Raw genomic sequence first — 20,083 nt, 5'->3', positions numbered from 1 at the left:
AAATGAAAATGACATCATTGATCTTTAGCTTCTGGCTCCAGCCTTCAATGATTTTAAAGATAATTTTCTAATTTTTAGATGATAATTAGGTTTTCAGTTAAAATTTATGCTATTTTGACTGTTTAGGAATAATATGCTCATACCTGATTGACTTAGACTTTGTTTCTCCAACAGGTCTAGGTTCCAATTATTTTTTTTTTACTTTTCCTACTATTTTAATGACAAAGTGTGGTGTTTACTTTCTCTCTTGGTTTTGATCACAAATCATAATACTCTGATTTAGACATATGCTGTAGTAGGCACTGCACATGTCGTTTTTATATTCAAGACCTTTTTCTCTACCACACTAAAAATTAAACTCCTTCAGAGCAGAGGAAGCAAGTAGAAAGGTTAACCTCCATGTAAAAGTGGGTGCATTTTGAGTCCATTTATTACTGGGCAAATTTAAGGTTCTAGCTAGATTTTAGCTGAAAATGTTCTCTGACAAATGCATTTTTGTAACATCTTAATATCGACTCCTCTTCTCCCATCCTCAAAGAGTAGACTATCCCCAAGGCTTACGTTTTAGCTTTTCTACCCAGATATTCTTATCTCATCTCGAAGATAATTCAGTATGTATAAAATCAAGATAGATCCTTGTCTTGCTAAGGGATTTATTCTCCAAACTTCCTAGTGTTCTCTGCACCCAGGCACCCAGACTTGAAGTAGTCACTCAGGACATGTCACATATCACATTTCCTATACCTGTCACACCTATCAAATCATCTTGTTAACTGCTTCCTTAAAATGTCCTCCCTATTAACGGTTCCTATGCTGCTACTTAGTCAGTCTCATATAACCAGATACCTGGATGGATTGAGTAATTTTTTAAACAGACATTTATTGAGTGCCTATCAGGTGCTAGGTAGGCATTGTGCTAGTATGGGAGTATATAAGAGTGAATAATTAGTCACTGCTCTGGGAGATCCTAAGGTCTAATGCAGGAGTCAGATAACTAAAGAGACAGTTCACTGTAGTTTGATTAGTGAATGCTGTGATAATGATAAGCACAGAGGGTCTTGGGACCACAGAGGAAGGGCATCAGCCATTTAGTTGCCTCTCTTGACTAGAGTTATCTGTATTCCAGTCCATTCCACATTCAGCTTATCTTCCATTGTCATTGCTTCCTTCATGTCCTTTTTCTGATCAAAAGCATGATTTCTCCTTAATCCGTCCCCCTTTAGTTTGTCTCTTCTCCCTATCACTTTTCTAACTTTGTTCCATCCTTAATGTTCCACCTTAAAGGGAACCTTCTTTTCAGTCCTGGCTCCTGGTACTGCCCTAGAAGTATGCCATATTCATTTCCAGTATGGTTCCTTTTGCCCTCCTCATCCACTTATTCAAATCCTAGCCATTTTCTAAGGTCCATCTTAGTTCCTACCATTGCTTCAAAACCTGTTAAGCTTGTCTTATCATCTACTTTTCTCAGCCCTATAAGCGCACTATTTATAATATACACTGCCTTACATTGTTAGCGTTATTTTTGTCTTGTAAACTCTTCAGATCAGGCATCTCATTATGTGATGCTTTTGTATCCTTCATAGAGCCTAGCACAGTGCTGAGCCCAAAAAGTAATTGTTGAATTTCAGTAGTATGTTAGTAGGGCATTCCACCCCCTCCAATATTAAAGATTGGTGGACATGAGATTGAGATTATATATTTCTTTGATCTACTGGGAAAAGGATGTCTTTGATTAAAAGATATGCTTTTATTTTGCATAAAAATGTAAATTGAAAGACAGGAGGAAAAAGGAAATTCATTTACTAAATTCTTTTGTCTTTTCTCTGAATGCCTGATATGCTGGAGGTAATGGAAAAAACACTTGGCATAAAGGACATGGGTTGAGACTGGCTCTGTCATTTATTGTGAAGCTCTGAGAAGAGCCCAAACCCGAGTCTTAGCTTCCTCATCTATAAAATGGGATTAATATTACTCAAGATTGTGGTGAAGATTAAATAATGGGTATGGAATGCTTTGTGAACTTCAAAGCAATGTGTAAATCTTGCCTAGTTTTGTTGTGCTCCCATCTCGATAGTGTGAGTTTGTATTTTACAAAAATATGGATTTCTATATGGTATGTTGTGTAATCCATTGATAGTAACTTCTCTGATATTTCCAGGTCAGACTGGTTTCTTGCCTCTGTAGAGGAGACAGACTTCTATCCTAAAAAAGTAATGAGTGTGTTATGTTACAGGCCACTAGGAGGGATACCTAACCCAGGCTTGGGAGTTGTCAGGGCATGCTTCCTGGAGGATGACACTGACATAGAAGCTCAGACCTGAAAGATGAGTAAAGTTGGCCAGGGAGTGATATAAGGGAGGGGATAATAAGGAAATGAAAGAGAGAGAAAATAGCTACACTCTGGGAACTGAAAGAAGCTTCATTTGGCTGGCTCTGAAATTGAATCTCACCCTGCACTTAGATCTGCTAAAAATGAGTATATGTATTGATTATGTCTCTTTCTGTTTTAACTCTTTCATAGAAATGATCTTCTGGTATCCCTTTATATTAACAACTGAATAGAATTTATTTGCAGGGCGTTTACATCTCTTCCTTATCTAGTATAGATATATTTTACTTATTAGAGCCAGAGCAAGAATTGTTTTCTTTAGACATTGGTCCATTTTATTAATTGTGTTCTCTTTAGCCTGCAATTACTCTATAACTACCAGCTGCCTCCTTCGTGTCCTTTTTGCAAACTATTAGGAGAACTGGAAAATTGGTTTTGGAGTTTTTGTTTGCTTTTGTCTATAAAAACATTTACTCTGGCATGGTTTCAGGTATTTGGGTTGTGTTTATAAGGTGGGGACACCACATTTCTGCTTCGTTTACGAAGAATGGGGAGAAATCTGGGAAAATGTTAGGGTTGGGAATTCCAGAATAGAGAGACCCTCCAGAATGGCACCTGGCATAAAATAAACTCTAAGTAGATAGCTAGCTACTGGACAAATGAATGTACTGTGTTGGTATAGGCAGAACACATTAAGAGAAAGAAAAAAGATGAAAGAAAATGACAGACTGCTAAGTTAGGGTCTATAAGCTGACAATTGGGAAGCAGGTCTCTAAGAAAACAGCAGGCATCCATAAGGAGGCGGGAGCTTAGATGTACAATTTCTCATCAACTGTGCTTTACTCAGGGAAGCTTCAGTATCACATAATTTTATAATCATGTATCAGAATTTGGTTAAAACCTTAGTAAACTTCATTCAGCTTAGTCCTCATAAACAAAAACTACCCCTGCTGATCCCCTATAAACCATATGGAAGATCTGAGGGATATTTACAGAGAGAGAGGTAAGGCCCTGAAAAATAGACCACCCTCAAGCACTGAGCTGAAGGAAGAAGACTAACAGGTACAGTGTTTGGCTCAAGACTTGTGAAAATGCTATTCGAAAACTTGCAGGGAGAATCAGCTTTCAGCAGACCACTACATCATAGTAGCATTTTTCTGTAATAATTGAAGAAGGTAATTAAGGAGAGGGTTATTATAATTATTGTTACCAGGGTTTTCAATGCCAGAGAAATTGGTTGGTATTGGAAACACAAGCTGATGATAACATTTAGTCACTGATTTTCTTAATAACTTCCCCCCACTTCCGTTTTCTACTCTTGTTTTTCTATAAGAAATTACAGAACTTTTTCAGGATTGTAACTTTCATGGTCGGCAAAAAAATTCCTGTATATTGTAGAGGTCTGCTGCCTAAAGGAGAAGTCAAAGAGATGCTCAGTAAGTAATTAGGGGAATGTATTTTGGGATATGAAAGAAAGATAATTTATAATGTTTCAATATGTAAGTGCTTAGGCGTGAGCACGTTAGAAAACTTAATGATGTATGAATGCAAGAGCAGAAACTGTGGACTGATGTAGGTGTGGTATTGATGACCCATATACCATGAGTGCCACTAATCTGATTTTCCAAAGTGAAATAGCTTTTAATGAAAAGTATAGTCTCGAGCAGAAGCAAGAAGAACTACAATCCTGCAGCCTGTGGAACAAAAACCACATTCACAGAAAGATAGACAAGATGAAAAGGCAGAGGGCTATGGACCAGATGAAGGAACAAGATAAAACCCCAGAAAAACAACTAAATGACGTGGAGATAGGCAACGTTCCAGAAAAAGAATTCAAAATAATGATAGTGAAGATGATCCAGGACCTCAGAAAAAAAATGGAGGCAAAGATCGAGAAGATGCAAGAAATGTTTAACAAAGACCTAAAAGAATTAAAGAACAAACACACAGAAATAAACAATGCAATAACTGAAATGAAAACTACGCTGGAAGGAATCAATAGCAGAATAACTGAGGCAGAAGAACGGATAAGTGACCTGGAAGACAGAATGGTGGAATTCACTGCTGAAGAACAGAATGAACAAAAATGAATGAAAAGAAATGAAGACAGCCTAAGAGACCTCTGGGACAACATTAAACGCAACAACATTCACATTATAGGGGTCCCAGAAGGAGAAGAGAGAGAGAAAGGACCCAAGAAAATATTTGAAGAGATTATAGTCGAAAACTTCCCTAACATGGGAAAGGAAATAGCCACCCAAGTCCAGGAAGCGCAGAGAGTCCCATACAGGATAAACCCAAGGAAAAACACGCCGAGACACATAATAATCAAATTGGCAAAAATTAAAAACAAAAAAAAAATTACTGAAAGCAGCAAAGGAAAAACGACAAATAACATACAAGGGAACTCCCATAAGGTTAACAGCTGATTTCTCAGCAGAAACTCTACAAGCCAGAAGGTAGTGGCATGACATATTTAAAGTGATGAGAGGGAAGAACCTACAACCAAGATTACTCTACCTGGCAAGGATCTCATTCAGATTCGATGGAGAAATCAAAAGTTTTACAGACAAGCAAAAGCTGAGAGAATTCAGCACCACCAAACCAGCTCTACAACAAATGCTAAAGGAACTTCTCTAAGTGGGAAACACAAGAGAAGAAAAGGACCTACAAAAACAAACCCAAAACGATTAAGAAAATGGTCATAGGAACATACATATTGATAATTACCTTAAACGTGAATGGATTAAATGCTCCAACCAAAAGACACAGGCTCGCTGAATGGATACAAAAACAAGACCCATACATATGCTGTCTACAAGAGACCCACTTCAGACCTAAGGACACATACAGACTGAAAGTGAGGGGATGGAAAAAGATATTCCATGCAAATGGAAATCAAAACAGAGCTGGAGTAGCAATACTCATATCAGATAAAATAGACTTTAAAATAAAGAATGTTACAAGAGACAAGGAAGGACACTACATAATGATCAAGAGATCAATCCAAGAAGAAGATATAACAATTATAAATATATATGCACCCAACATAGGAGCACCTGAATACATAAGGCAACTGCTAACAGATATACAAGAGGAAATCGACAGTAACACAATAATAGTGGGGGACTTTAACACGTCACTTACACCAATGGACAGATCATCCAAACAGAAAATTAATATGGAAACACAAGCTTTAAATGACACAACAGACCAGATAGATTTAATTGATATTTATAGGACATTCCATCCAAAAACAGCAGACTACACTTTCTTCTCAAGTGCGCACGGAACATTCTCCAGGATAGATCACATCTTAGGTCACAAATCAAGCCTCAGTAAATTTAAGAAAATTGAAATCATATCAAGCATCTTTTTTGACCACAACGCTATGAGATTAGAAATCAGTTACAGGGAAAAAACCATCAAAAACAAAAACACATGGAGGCTAAACAATATGTTACTAAATAACCAAGAGATCACTGAAGAAATCAAAGAGGAAATCAAAAAAATACCTAGAGACAAATGACAATGAAAACACGACAATCTAAAACCTATGGGATGCAGCAAAAGCAGTTCTAAGAGGGAAGTTTATAGCAATACAATCCTACCTCAAGAAACAACAAACATCTCAAACAATCCAACCTTTCACCTAAAAGAACTAGAGAAAGAAGAACAAACAAAACCCAAAGTTAGTAGAAGGGAAGAAATCATAAAGAACAAAGCAGAAATAAATGACATAGAAACAAAGAAAAGAATAGCAAAGATCAGTAAAACTAAAAGCTGGTTTTTTGAGAAGATAAACAAAATTGATAAACCTTTAGCCAGACTCATCAAGAAAAAGAGGGAGAGGACTCAAATCAATAAAATTAGAAATGAAAAAGGAGAAGTTACAACAGACACTGCAGAAATACAAAGCATCCTAAGAGACTACTACAAGCAACTCTATGCCAATAAAATGGACAACCTGAAAGAAATGGACAAATTCTTAGAAAGGTATAACCTTCCAAGACTGAACCAGGAAGAAATAGAAAATATGAACAGACCAATCACAAGTAATGAAATTGAAACTGTGATTAAAAATCTTCCAACAAACAAAAGTCCAGGACCAGATGGCTTCACAGGTGAATTCTATCAAACATTTAGAGAAGCACTAACACCCATCCTTCTCAAACTCTTCCAAAAAATTGCAGAGGAAGGAACACCCCCAAGCTCATTCTTTGAGGCCACCATCACCCTGATACCAAAACCAGACAAAGATACTACAAAAAAAGAAAATTACAGACCAATATCACTGATGAATATAGATGCAAAAATCCTCAACAAAATACTTGCAAACAGAATCCAAGAACACATTAAAAGGATCATACACCATGATCAAGTGGGATTTATCCCAGGGATGCAAGGATTCTTCAGTATACGCAAATCAATCAATGTGGTACACCATATTAACAAATTGAAGAAGAAAAACCATATGATCATCTCAATAGATGCAGAGAAAGCTTTTGACAAAATTCAACACCCATTTATGATAAAAACTCTCCAGAAAGTGGGCATAGAGGGAACCTACCTCAACATAATAAAGGCCATATATGACAAACCTACAGCAAACATCATTCTCAATGGTGAAGAACTGAAAGCATTTCCTCTAAAATCAGGAACAAGACAAGGATGTCCACTCTCCCCACTATTATTCAACATAGTTTTGGAAGTCCTAGCCACGGCAGTCAGAGAAGAAAAAGAAATAAAAGGAATCCAAATTGGAAAAGAAGAAGTAAAACTGTCACTGTTTGCAGATGACATGATACTATACATAGAGAATCCTAAAGATGCCACCACAAAACTACTAGAACCAATCAATGAATTTGGTAAAGTTGCAGGATACAAAATTAATGCACGGAAATCTCTTGCATTCCTATACACTAATGATGAAAACTCTGAAAGAGAAATTAAGGAAACACTCCCATTTACCATTGCAACAAAAAGAATAAAATACCTAGGAATAAACCTGCCTAAGGAGACAAAAGACCTGTATGCAGAAAACTATAAGACACTGATGAAAGAAATCAAAGATGACAGAAAGAGATGGAGAGATATACTATGTTCTTGGATTGGAAGAATGAATATTGTGATAAACTATACTACCCAAAGCAATCTACAGATTCAATGCAATCCCTATCAAATTACCAATGGCATTTTTTTACAGAACTAGAACAAAAAATCTTAAAATTTGTATGGAGACACAAAAGACCCCGAATAGCCAAAGCAGTCTTGAGGGAAAAAAACGGAGCTGGAGGAATCAGGCTCCCTGATTTCAGACTATACTACAAAGCTACAGTAATCAAGACAATATGGTACTGGCACAAAAACAGAATCATAGATCAATGGAACAGGATAGAAAGCCCAGAGATAAACCCATGCACCTATGGTCAACTAATCTATGACAAAGGAGGCAAGGATATACAATGGAGAAAAGACAGTCTCTTCGATAAGTGGTGCTGGGAGAACTGGACAGCTACATGTAAAAGAATGAAATTAGAACAGTCCCTAATACCATACACAAAAAGAAACTCAAAATGGATTAGAGACCTTAATGTAAGACCAGAGACTATAAAACTGTTAGAGGAAAACATAAGAAGAACACTCTTTGACATAGATCACAGCAAGATCTTTTTTGATCCACCTCCTAGAGTAATGGAAATAAAACCAAAAATAAACAAATGGGACCTAATGAAACTTAAAAGTTTTTGCACAACAAAGGAAACTGCAAACAAGACGAAAAGACAACCCTCAGAATGGGAGAAAATATTTGCAAACCAATCAATGGACAAAGGATTAATCTCCAAAATATATAAACAGCTCATTCAGCTCAATATTAAAAAAACAAACAACCCAATCCAAAAATGGGCAGAAGACCTAAATAGACAGTTCTCCAAAGAAGACATACAGATGGCCAAGAAGCACATGAAAAGCTGCTCAACATCACTAATTATTAGAGAAATGAAAATCAAAACTACAATGAGGTATCACCTCATACCAGTTAGAATGGGCATCATCAGAAAATCTACAAACAATAAATGCTGGAGAGGGTGTGGAGAAAAGGGAACCCTCTTGCACTATTGGTGGGAATGTAAATTGATACAGCCACTATGGAGAACAGTATGGAGGTTCCTTAAAAAACTAAAAATAACAACAACAACAACAAAAAAAACAAACTAAAAATAGAATTACCATATGACCCAGGAATCCCACCACTGGGCATATACCCAGAGAAAACCATAATTCAAAAAGACACATGCACCCCAATGTTCATTGCAGCACTATTTACAATAGCCAGGACATGGAAGCAACCTAAATGCCCGTGGTCAGATGAATGGATAAAGAAGATGTGGTACATGTATACAATGGGCTATTACTCAGCCATAAAAAGGAATGAAATTGGGTCATTTGTAGAGACATGGATGGAACTAGATACTGTCATACAGAGTGAGGTAAGTCAGAAAGAGAAAAATATTGTATATTAACGTGTATATGTGGAACCTAGAAAATGGTACAGATGAACCAGTTTGCAGGGCAGATATTGAGACAGATGCAGAAAGCAAACATATGAACACCAAGGGGGGAAAGTGGCGGGGGTGGGGGGTGGGATGAATTGGGAGATTGGGATTGACATATATACACTAATATGTATAAAATGGATAACTAATAAGAACCTGCTGTATAAAAACATAAATAAAATAAAATTCAAAAAAAAAAGTATTGTCTCCCTTTTATTTACAAGGCAGGTACAGTACTGAAAAATACAATTTTCTTTAGGATTGTGCAAAAAAGGCTTTCTATTTTAAAACTATGGCCAGAAGTTTCCAGACACTCTCATAAACTTCTGAAATGCCCGTGGAGGCTCTGATGCCTTCTTCCATACTTTGAGAATCACAGTGTTCTAATGTTCTATATTAAGGTAGCACTACTGACCAATTAGCATAAGCTTTTTTTATTAAACATTTTATTAGTACTGGGCTTATTTTGAGCTATTTATATTTTCTCTCCCTGTCCTTTGGGAACAACCATGTGTTTGTGAACCAACTGGTCATTGATATTCTTATTATGGAATAGAGTTTTACTCCTGGTGAAGTAAAGATCTGAGTGTAGCTAGAGTAAAAAATACTGGTGAATATATGGGAAATATAAAAGATTTTTTCTCATTTTTAAATCTCCTTAAAAGATCAGTGGCTTTTTAAGGAAAAATAGTACAATATAGGGAATTCCCTGGTGGTCCAGTGGTTAGGACTCTGTGCTTCTACTGCAGGGGGCATGGGTTCGATCCCTGGTGGGGAAACTAAGATCTCACAGCACAGCCCAAAAAAAAAAAAAAAAAAATACAATATATTACGTTGTTTCTAACTAATTTAAAAATAAAATCTATGACAGCAGCTCAAAGAATGGATAGGAAGATGGAAGTATATGCTTGCAAGACTCTTACAATACACATGAGATGGGACAATATCCCTTGAAGATTGACTGTGTTAAGTTAAAAGGTGTATATTGTAAATTGTAAAGCAACCACTGAAAAACAACAAAACAAAACCCAAAGAGGTACAGCTAATAAGACAATAAAAGAGATAAAATGGAATCAGAAATATTCAGTCCAGAGAAGTCAGAAAAAAAGGAAAAAAGTAAAGTCATTGTCCCTGAAACAAGATCAGATCTGTTCTGTGGGCTGGCTGCTTTTACTCCCTCCTCCCAGAGCTGTGTGTGAGAAGATGGCCTATATTTCTTTTTATTCAAAGGATTGGTAGCCTTTTTTGAAGAACTCAACTTTCTTTGTATTGGAAGTCTTTTGCCAATACTCAAGATGTCTCTCATTTCCCCCTCCCCCCACCTTGCTACTCTCCTGTTTTACAGCCCCAGGTTTATAAGGTACCTATCTCTGTCCCTTCTCTTTGGCACTCCAGGTGGAAAAGCGTCATTGTTTTCACTTTGTCCCTAACTTCTGTACTTGCCAATCCAAGATATTGCATAATAAAGATAAAGTGGGATGCATTGATCTTTTATTTTTCTGTGATGTCTCAGCATACCTTACCCTTTTCTCTTTCCCCTGAATTCAGAGACATGAAAAATGCTGTAATTGGAAACAACAAGCAGAAAGCCAACCTCATTGTTCTAGGAGCTGTTCCAAGGTAAGTTTGCTGTCATCCCCTTTTCTGCTGTTCATACTAAGTTTTGAATGTATTTCTCATTCTCAACCATAAGACCTATCTTTTTTCTGTATTGTCTGTTCTCTTATTTTTTTTTTTAATAAATGCTTTGAAGTATATGAAGCATCTCTTTAAAAAAAATTAAGGTACCAGGGAATGGAATATGAAACAGATGTATTAATACTTTTTAGAGGTTCAGGAAGATCATTGACCCTGCAATAAAAGGATGTGTTGTGTAGGTAAGCAGTGTACACCAGCCTGAATCTTCCCTGTCTCCTTTGCGCTCTGGTAGTTTTTGTATGATTGGATAATTATTTATTAGGATTCTCAAAACCTTTTTTGAATTTAAAAAAATTTTTTGGTTTTTTAACCCTGCTTTTCTTTTTTAATTTCTAATTTTTTCGAATTTTCTGGTTTTTAAGTTAACATAGAAAGTTTGATTTCTTCTGATGAAGCTAATAAGCTTCCTTTTGGTAGACAGTGACAGTTGTATAACTTCCTCTTTGCCTTTGCTACCCAGAACTAAGTTTTATGTGCGATTGCTGTAAGTTTTTCATTCAGAATTTTTTAATGTTTTGGTTTTTTCTTTCTTCTTTTCTATCTTTTAATATAGGATTAATGGTTTTATTGTTTTTATTGTGATGGACCTTGGTCACTATAAAGCTGTCAGCAGCCTTTCTTAGGGAATTAGTGCTCAGTATATATAAATATGCTTTAGGGGGCATGAAGGTTCTACATTAGAACATAAAGGAGATGGTCATGAGTGGTGGATGATTAGAATTTGGGGAGTATTTATTTGGCAGGCTGGCCTGGAGTAGAAATAGGATCTTCTGATCTCCCAAATAGGAGGACTGGAGAAAGAAGAGAGCTTCCCTTGCTTGAAGAGCAGCACAAGGACTCTGAATATTCCCTCCAGGCTAGATCTCTGTGATCTCTGAACTGCAGTACTGGGGATTCAAGGTCCTTAAGATCCGGCAGCACTTGGCTTTGGGAGTCTTCATATCCTGGAGTGGCAGATAACGTGGACTGTGGTGCTGCTGTTTCCACAGAGATCACTTGTGGACAACTTTCAGATTCACAGTTCTGATAAACTAAGATTATATGATAGTTCTGTTGCTCAAAATGAAGAAAATCTCTTTAGATCCACCCCCACTCGATATTCCATTATTAAATTAACAGCTTATATAAAAATATGACCATTTCCTAGCCCTCTATAAGCTCACCAACCATATTTTCAGTGTGTGGGATGTATTGGTAGCCTTTTTCTGTAACACTACTTTTAGCTAATGTTTACTTTTAAGTTTTTTTGTCTCTTCTGTTTATCAAGTTCTTTCTTTTTAGATTATTGTACTTGCTTCAGCAAGAAACCTCAAGCACAGAGTTGAAAACTGAATGTGCAGTGGTATTGGGAAGTCTTGCTATGGGTACTGAAAACAATGTTAAGTCTCTACTCGATTGCCATATTATCCCTGCCTTACTGCAAGGTATGTAAAGAAGTCATTTTTATACAAGTAAAAATTAGAATCAGTTTGCAGAGTTTTAAATATGAGTTGAAAGGATGAGTCTCAAATCTGTTTTCTATTAATAGGACTACTGTCCCCAGACCTGAAGTTCATTGAAGCTTGCCTCCGATGCCTGCGCACCATCTTCACCAGTCCCGTTACTCCAGAGGAACTACTGTATACAGTGAGTTTTAGGTGTTTTTGAATCATCAGTTACATTTTACTAACAGCATACTTCTAATTTATTGGGTTGGCCAAAAAGTGCCTTCAGTTTTTAAGTAAAAATGAAAGACACATTTTTCATTTTCACCAAGAACTTTATTGAACAACGTATTCACCCTTTTGTTCCACTACCTTCTGCCATTTTTCAGGCAGCTTCATAATTCCATCTTCCCAAAACTTTTTATCTTTTTGAGCAAAGAACTGTTCCAGGTGCCTTTTACAGTCTTCCAGGGATTTGAAACTTTTTCCATTAAGAGAATTTTGTAAAGACCTAAATAAATGGAAATCCGAAGGTGCAATGTCTGGTGAATACGGCCGATGAATCAGAGCTTCCCAGCCAAGCTGTAACAGTTTTTGCCTGGTCATCAAAGAAACATGCGGTCTTGCATTATCGTGATGGAAAATTATGCGTTTTCTGTTGACTAATTCTGGACGCTTTTCATCGAGTGCTGCTTTCAGTTGATCTAACTGTGAGCAGTACTTGTTGGAATTAATTGTTTGGTTTTCCGGAAGGAGCTCATAGTAGAGGACTCCCTTCCAATCCCACCATATGGACAACATCACCTTCTTTGGATGAAGACCGGCCTTTGGTGTGGTCGGTGGTGGTTCATTTCGCTTGCCCCACGATCTCTTCCATTGCACATTATTGCACAGTATCCACTTTTCATCGCCCACCACGATTTGTTTTAAAAACGGAACTTTTTCATTATGTTTCAGTAGAGAATCGCACGTGGAAATACGGTCAAGAAGGTTTTTTATCCTTAACTTACGTGGAACCCAAACATCAAAGCGGTGAACATAACCAAGCTGGTGCAAATGATTTTCAGCGCTTGATTTGGATATTTTGAGTATGTCGGCTACCTCCCACGTGGTATAACGTTTATTATTCTCATCCAGTGTCTCGATTCGATCACTTTCAACTGTTCTACCCGACCATGGAGCATCGTCCAGAGAGAAATCTCCAGCACGAATTTTGCAAACCACTTTTGACACGTTCAATCAGTCACAGCACCTTCTCCGTACACTGCACAAATCTTTTTTTGCGTTTCAGTTGCATTTTTACCTTTCTTGAAATAATAAAACATAATATGCCAAAAATGTTGCTTTTTTTTCTTTCGTCTTCAATATTAAAATGGCTACACAAAAATTCACCAGTTTTGATAATGTCTTTTTTTAAATGCACACTGATATGACAGCTGTCACATACAATCTAACAAAATTGTTTTGAATAGAGTTAAAGACAGCGAAGTGCTACTAGAGCCATCTTAACGGAAAAAACCGAACGAACCTTTTGGCCAACCCATGCTTAGCATCTCAAAACTGATCTTAACTGTGATAACTGTGTTGTAGAAAAGTCTCAAGAAGTGTTTGAAGTCTTGCTAATTTGCAAATATCAAACGTTCTAGGCTTTGTAAAGAAGTGAAAGATCGTCTCAGATCTTGAGGAATTTGTAAGCTGGTTTTTTTTTTTTGGTTTTTGTAAAAAGACCCTTCTTAATTTCCTAATAGGTACAAATTAAGGAAGTATATTTAATGCACTCACTATATATAGGTTAAGTCCAGTAGAGTAGGCATTGTAGAGAAGGTAGAATTCGACCTGGTCTTGAATAATGGATAAGATTTCAAGAAGTGGAGAGAAAAGAAGCTGTTCTAGGAAACATCTGTGTAAGAGAGAATATGCAGGACAGTGGACAGAATAGTCTAATGCAGGAAGGGAATCCGTGTTCATTTCGGCTGGAGAGGTGAACCAGAAGCAGCTTGTTAGAGGCTTACTTACCAGGCTAGAATCAGAATACGCGTGAGAGAATCTAAAGATCTTTAGAGTCATTCAGTGGTTTTCAAAAACTTCAGGGATTATTAGGGGGTGTTTCTGGGTTTTTTTTTTCCTTTTTTTAAAATTTATTTATTTATTTATTTATGGCTGTGTTGGGTCTTCGTTTCCGTGCAAGGGCCCTCTCCAGCTGTGGCAAGCGGGGGCCACCCTTCACTGCGGCGCGTGGGCCTCTCACCATCGCGGCCTCCCCTGTTGCGGAGCACAGGCTCCAGACGCGCAGGCTCAGCAATCGTGGCTCACGGGCCCAGCCGCTCCGCGGCATGTGGGATCCTCCCAGACCAGGGCTCGAACCCGTGTCCCCTGCATTGTCAGGCAGACTCCCAACCACTGCGCCATCAGGGAAGCCCTAGGGGGTGTTTTTATCTGTTGATTACTTGGGACTTTCTTAATAAAAATTATCCAGACTAGTATTTTTCAAACTCTTATCCACAGTCCACAGTAAGAATGATATTTTCCACTGCCATACTGTGTGTGTGTGGCGGAAAGGGGAGGGGGCGAGGGGTGGTGGAACATCCTGAGATAGTCTTCACAAAACAGTTCCATAAATCTGGTGCCTTCTGATTTCTGTTCTATCCTTTTTCATTTAAAAAAAATGCTGGTTGTGATTCTCTGAGCTGACACACAGAATGTCAGAGTTTCAAAGTGGACACATATGAATCAGAGATCTTGTCCAGAATCATGTTTTACAAGTATTTCAAGACTATAAGCAGTCAAGAGGCACAGGCAAAGCAGGCAGGGAGAGGGAACATGCCACGTGCCTCCATAGTTTGTTTTTCCTACATTAGGCCCTTGCTCCTCTGGCTTGTAATGATGCATAAGGTCTGTGAGGTTTGTGGGTCACCTCACACAGCAGGGAGGCTCTAAATTATGAAACATCTCAATTTTATACCTCAGGGATTTGTGCAGCATTCTTCAGGGAGCCATGCCTCATAAATCCAAAGACTGTTTACTACACTGATTCTCAAACTTGAGCATGCACCAGAATTACCTGGAGAGCTCATTAAACACAGAATCCTGGACCCTACCTACAGAGTTTCTGATTCAGTGAGTGTGGGGTAGGGCCTGAGAATATGCATTTCTAACAAGTTTCCCAGTAACTTGAGATGCTACTGGTCCACGGACCACTCTTTGAGAACCAGTGGTTTACTGTAAGCACTTCTAAAATGGGGACATCCTCCTCAAAGCTTTCCACATAGAAGGGCTCTCCATCTGTTTTCCTGAAGGTCCAGTTGTCATGTTTACAAAGAAATTAAACCAATCACCCATCTTTACCCTATAAGTTTCTCCCCAACCTCCAGCCCAGTAATGGGGGAGAAACTGATCCTGGTCAACTGACTTAGCTCCTTCCTCCTCTCTCTCTAAACTGATTTCGTGGCCCACTAACGGATCATGGTGCATAATTTGGAGAACACTAGTCTACACAAACTTAACTTCTTTACATAAGAAAAATTAAGACACAGGGACATTAACGTGACTTTCACGGAGAGAATACCTAAATTGTGAAACAATTTTATCCCTCAGAGACAGTGGAGAATCCATGAAAAGTGTTAGGTGGGACAATGACGGAGAGTAGTATTTAGGTGTAACTAACTGACATCTGTGAGTTGGATTGTGTAGAGGCCAGCTACCACGGCAACTCAGGCACTGAACTAAAGACAGCACAGTCCTGTTGAAGAGGGCAGGATGTCTAGTTTGCAATCCTGTTTATCAGATGGGTGACTTCGGGGAAATTATGTAACTGTTCTTTGCCTTGTTTATTCAACCATAAACTGCAGATATAGGACACAGTTGGCAGAAAGGACGCAGGTGTGAAGAAATGGGATAGGGGCTGTTGTCACAGGAAAACTGAGGGATGAGAGAGCAATGGAGGAAAGGAATGAGGTGGAAGTAGTTTTAGGAGCCTAATAGAGGCTCTTCCTCTCAAGTGCTTCTTCTCTCTCAGCTGTTAACCTACTTCCCTATCATCTGTCAATGGAACCACTGTCGTCGTTATTCCTGCCACCCCAACCCCACATCTGTAAAATAGATGCGTACTTTACATTCTCATCTCTTCCCTTTTTTAAATGAATTTAGTAGCTGACTTTCTTTGAAATTTTCTGAGTGTTGTTTATTTTTTTTGTCCACGCCACGCCGCTTGCGGGATCTTAGTTCCCCGACCTGGGATCAAACCTGGGCCTATGGCAGTGAAAGCGCTGAGTCCTAACCCCTGGACCACCAGGGAATTCCCTCATTTTGTTTTTAAACTGCTTATGACAACACAGGGTTATACTAACAGGCAAGGGGAAAAGATTCTACTTGTAGGCATCAACAACCTTCTGTTTTCCTACTTAGCTTTTATGTATCTTGAGCATTCTTTACTTTCTGAGGGAAACCCCAAATCTTGTTTATGCCAACAGTGGTATTCTGGTATTCTTTTAAGTTTCCTTCCTTGCCCTCTGTTGTCTTTTGTCAAAGGGTGGTCTGTGGACCAGCAACATCAGGTATCAGTTGGGAGCTTGTTAGAATGGAGAATCTTAAGTCCTACTCCAAACCTAGAGCATCAGAATCTGTATCTACAGAATGTCCCCTGGGAACATACACGCAATGCACATTCATATTTGAGAATTATTGCTACAGGACTTGTGACAGCATTGACTAGGGGGCTTGAGCTAAGTCTCCTTTTCCATCTGTGGTTCAAGCCAAATATTATTTCAACGTTTAATTCTTTTTGCACTCAAGAAAGAGGAGATTTTTGGAGAGCCCTGCAGCAGGTTGGGTGGATTCTTCTGTCTTGTCCTATACCATCATGTATGTTGTGAAGTGTCAGTAGTAGGCAGAGAGTGTGCTATAAGTGAGAAGTTGCTATGATATAAATTGTGAAGACTGAAATTAGCTAACTACAGTTGTTACGAGTGTTAACCTGTTGCTGATACTTACCAGAACATCTCAGAGATCAAAATTGTCAACTTTTATTTTAATACAGTAATTCCTCCTTATAAGCAATACATTATTACATACCTTATTAATATGTCACATTTTGGTTTCAGAATAGATTTATGTCAAGTCTTATTGAAATGATTTTGTTTTATTGTGGAGATGTAGGCTGTTTATGGGAGAGAAATTGAGAATTTCCTGTTCTTGTATTTTGTTGTCAAGGATGAACATTGAAGCCCCTTTCCTTGTCCTTTGCCTAGACAGTTTTGATTGCCATGTTGCTTTTGTGTTGTGTTCCTTAAAGAGACTTGATTTACTGTCATTAAGATAAGAGGCTTACATATGTATCTGCTCGTGGAAATCATTTGTTAGAGATACTCACTGTGTTTGAGTTTCTTGTTGCTGTGCTCTTCTTCCCTTTGACTCCAGGATGCCACAGTGATACCGCATCTCATGGCGCTGCTTAGCAGGTCCCGCTATACCCAGGAGTACATCTGTCAGATCTTCTCACACTGCTGTAAAGTAAGAACCAGAACAAATGTTCTCTATAATATAAAATCTTGCATGTCCTCAGGAGATGTGCCTTCTGTGTGTATCCTCCTGTAGCTAATCTATACACATATAAGCAGACGTATGTATGTATTTTCCCCTTTTTTTTTTTTTTTTGACACAAATGGTAGCATACCATACATACTGTTCTGCACCTTGCATTTTTCACTTAACATCTTGAAGGATATTCCATATCAGTACATAAGGAGTTTCCTCATTCTTTTTTTCTTAAACAGTTGAAGAGTATTTTATTGTATAGATGTCAATAATTTATTCAACCAGTCCTCTATTGTTGGGCATTTAGCTTGTTTCCAATCTTATTTCACAGCAGTGATGCAGCAAATACCCTGTATGTAAGACATTTTATAAGAAACAGAATTGCTGAGTCAGAGAGTGTGTGCATGTGTAATTTTACCACATGTTGTCTTATATGGAGGTTATACAATTTTATACTCCTACCAGCAGTATATGCTCATGAATGTTTTCCCACACCTTCAGTTTCCACATCGTTGGAAATTGTTTTAAGTGACCTCTTATAAGGAGAACTAAGAGAGATTCTTCTCTCCTCTTTGTTGAGAGGAATTTCAGTTATTAAAAGAGCCTGAACCTAAACTGAAGAGTGCTCTGCAGTGCTATTTATTTTGCTTCATAGTTTACATATTGAGTGTACTCTTTTGATAACCATAATTTGCTAACTTTTAACCAAGTCATTGTTTATCTTCTGATAAGTTTTTCAGGACAGCATTACTTACCTACTTATCACTTATAATGCAAATATAAAATGAGGAGTTTGGGGAACTATAGGAAAGAAGGAAAGGTGAACAACTGCATACTAAACTAAGAAGATCACAGATCTATGCTATTTTAGGACAGTTTCCCAAATATAAATTAAATCAGTTGCTTTCAGAAAAAGTAACTATAGATTATAACTAACTACAGATTATAACTTAAAACCCCTCCCAAATCCTAGCTGTCATAGCCTATTCTATTCTATATAAGACATTTAGAATTTAAGATTTTTGTCAAGTCTCTGAAGTTTCTCTTCCTGGATTGCTTTGTGAGCATGTAAGCCAACTCACAGGACCAGGGATGTCAATTCCTGAATCTCTTGAGGTGGGCAAAGAAAAGCTTTGAGAAAACAATTTCCAACATTAAATGATGTCTTATAGCCAACCCTGGTAGATAGGTGGAGAAGGATACTCCAGAACTATATGCCTCATTACAAATCTTTCAGCATCTAGATGCAAGTGCTTGAGAGCACGGCATCTACTAGTCATAATCACAGTAATCCCAAAAGGACACTGAAAATTGGACCTGGAGGTATAACTACTACATGTCAAATTATGAGAAGTTTGAATAATCCTATTCCTGAAGTTACCCAAATAGTTTTTAGAATTGCTCTTCAGAAACTTCTCAGTGCTTTTAGGCTTGCTCATCTGAAACTTCTCAATGCTGTTTTAGCTGAAATCATAGATAACGGAATACTGTTAAATCACTAGTTCTTTTGCTGGAGAGAAACTTATGCTGAACAAGAATTTACAGGCACCCTCATGCCACTAACAGAACTGAAGAAAATTAAAAACCTGAACTCAGCTTTCTTTTAGCCTGATAATTAGCATTTGCCATGGTAATTAGATGTCCCAATTTAAGTAGTCTGAGATATAACTAGACCTCAGGAAACATTATAGCATGTATAAACCCAGTGACAATAGTAATAGTCTAAAATACAGTATTAATTTCCCTACTGATACACTAACAACATGTATCTTTGAAAACAACTGGTCTGATGATCTCTGTATTGTCATTAATTATAAAAACCTTTTATTTTCATTTTGTTTATGAAAACAATAAATAAAATTCATAGTAGCATTTTAAGACTCATTTACAAATTTTCATATACTAGTATCAATATTAAATAAATTTACATACTTTGGGCAGGGGAGACAGAAAAAGAGATTTCTAAAGCATTTGTGTTATAAGCTAATCATAGTTATATTTTTGAAATTCTCTCCCTGATTTATTAAGGAGCAAAAAAAGGCTAGTAATAATATTAATTGGAATTCTAACTTCTACATTGTTGCCACTTAAGCAGTGACTCAGATTTCGAGACCTATCTTTTGGGGTTTAGGATCATGAGGGCTTATGTGCTTCCCACCCTGAGAGGCTGTTTCACTAACTCCAGGTTCATGCAGGTTGATTTGGAGAGACTAAAGAGAAACTTGATAATGGAATAATAGTTCCTCCTCTTTAGTTGGTTCAGTCACTAATTCCTTCCTTGCAGTTGTTTTTACACAATCCTATCTATGACCATAGAGAGGAGGAAGAGCTTCTTTTGTAACAAATATTTGCTGCAATTTGGGCAAAGAATATGAGGGATTAAAAAGTACAATATCCTGTAAGTGGTGGGAAACAGTTACATACAGAGAATTGCACTGTGCTTCACCATCATTTATAAATATAACTCCAAGACTGGAAACCATCTGAATGTCTAACTGTAGGATACTAGTTAAAGTATGGGACATTTGTACAATGGATTAAGG

At 37.6% G+C, this 20,083-nt stretch overlaps 1 protein-coding gene across 9 annotated transcripts in view; it reads left to right on the top strand.

The window, feature by feature from the left end:
• The window catches only part of ARMC8 (armadillo repeat containing 8), a 106,487-nt gene that overhangs the window by 30,059 nt on the left and 56,345 nt on the right, over nt 1-20,083 (top strand). For 3 of the 9 annotated variants that reach the window (XM_082393449.1, XM_082393447.1, XM_082393453.1), the window contains exons 3-6: nt 10,435-10,506; nt 11,866-12,008; nt 12,113-12,210; nt 17,424-17,516. In XM_082393449.1, coding sequence (XP_082249575.1) covers nt 10,435-10,506; nt 11,866-12,008; nt 12,113-12,210; nt 17,424-17,516 — 406 coding nt within the window. Of the gene's footprint in view, nt 1-3,662; nt 3,766-10,434; nt 10,507-11,851; nt 12,009-12,112; nt 12,211-17,423; nt 17,517-20,083 lie in introns of all 9 variants that reach the window. The other 6 variants (XM_082393455.1, XM_082393450.1, XM_082393451.1 and 3 more) reach the window with 6 other exon arrangements.

The sequence above is a fragment of the Balaenoptera borealis genome, assembly GCF_965194805.1.
Source record: "Balaenoptera borealis genome assembly, chromosome: 5".
NCBI lineage: Eukaryota > Metazoa > Chordata > Mammalia > Artiodactyla > Balaenopteridae > Balaenoptera > Balaenoptera borealis.
This window is presented reverse-complemented; position numbering and strand designations above follow the sequence as displayed.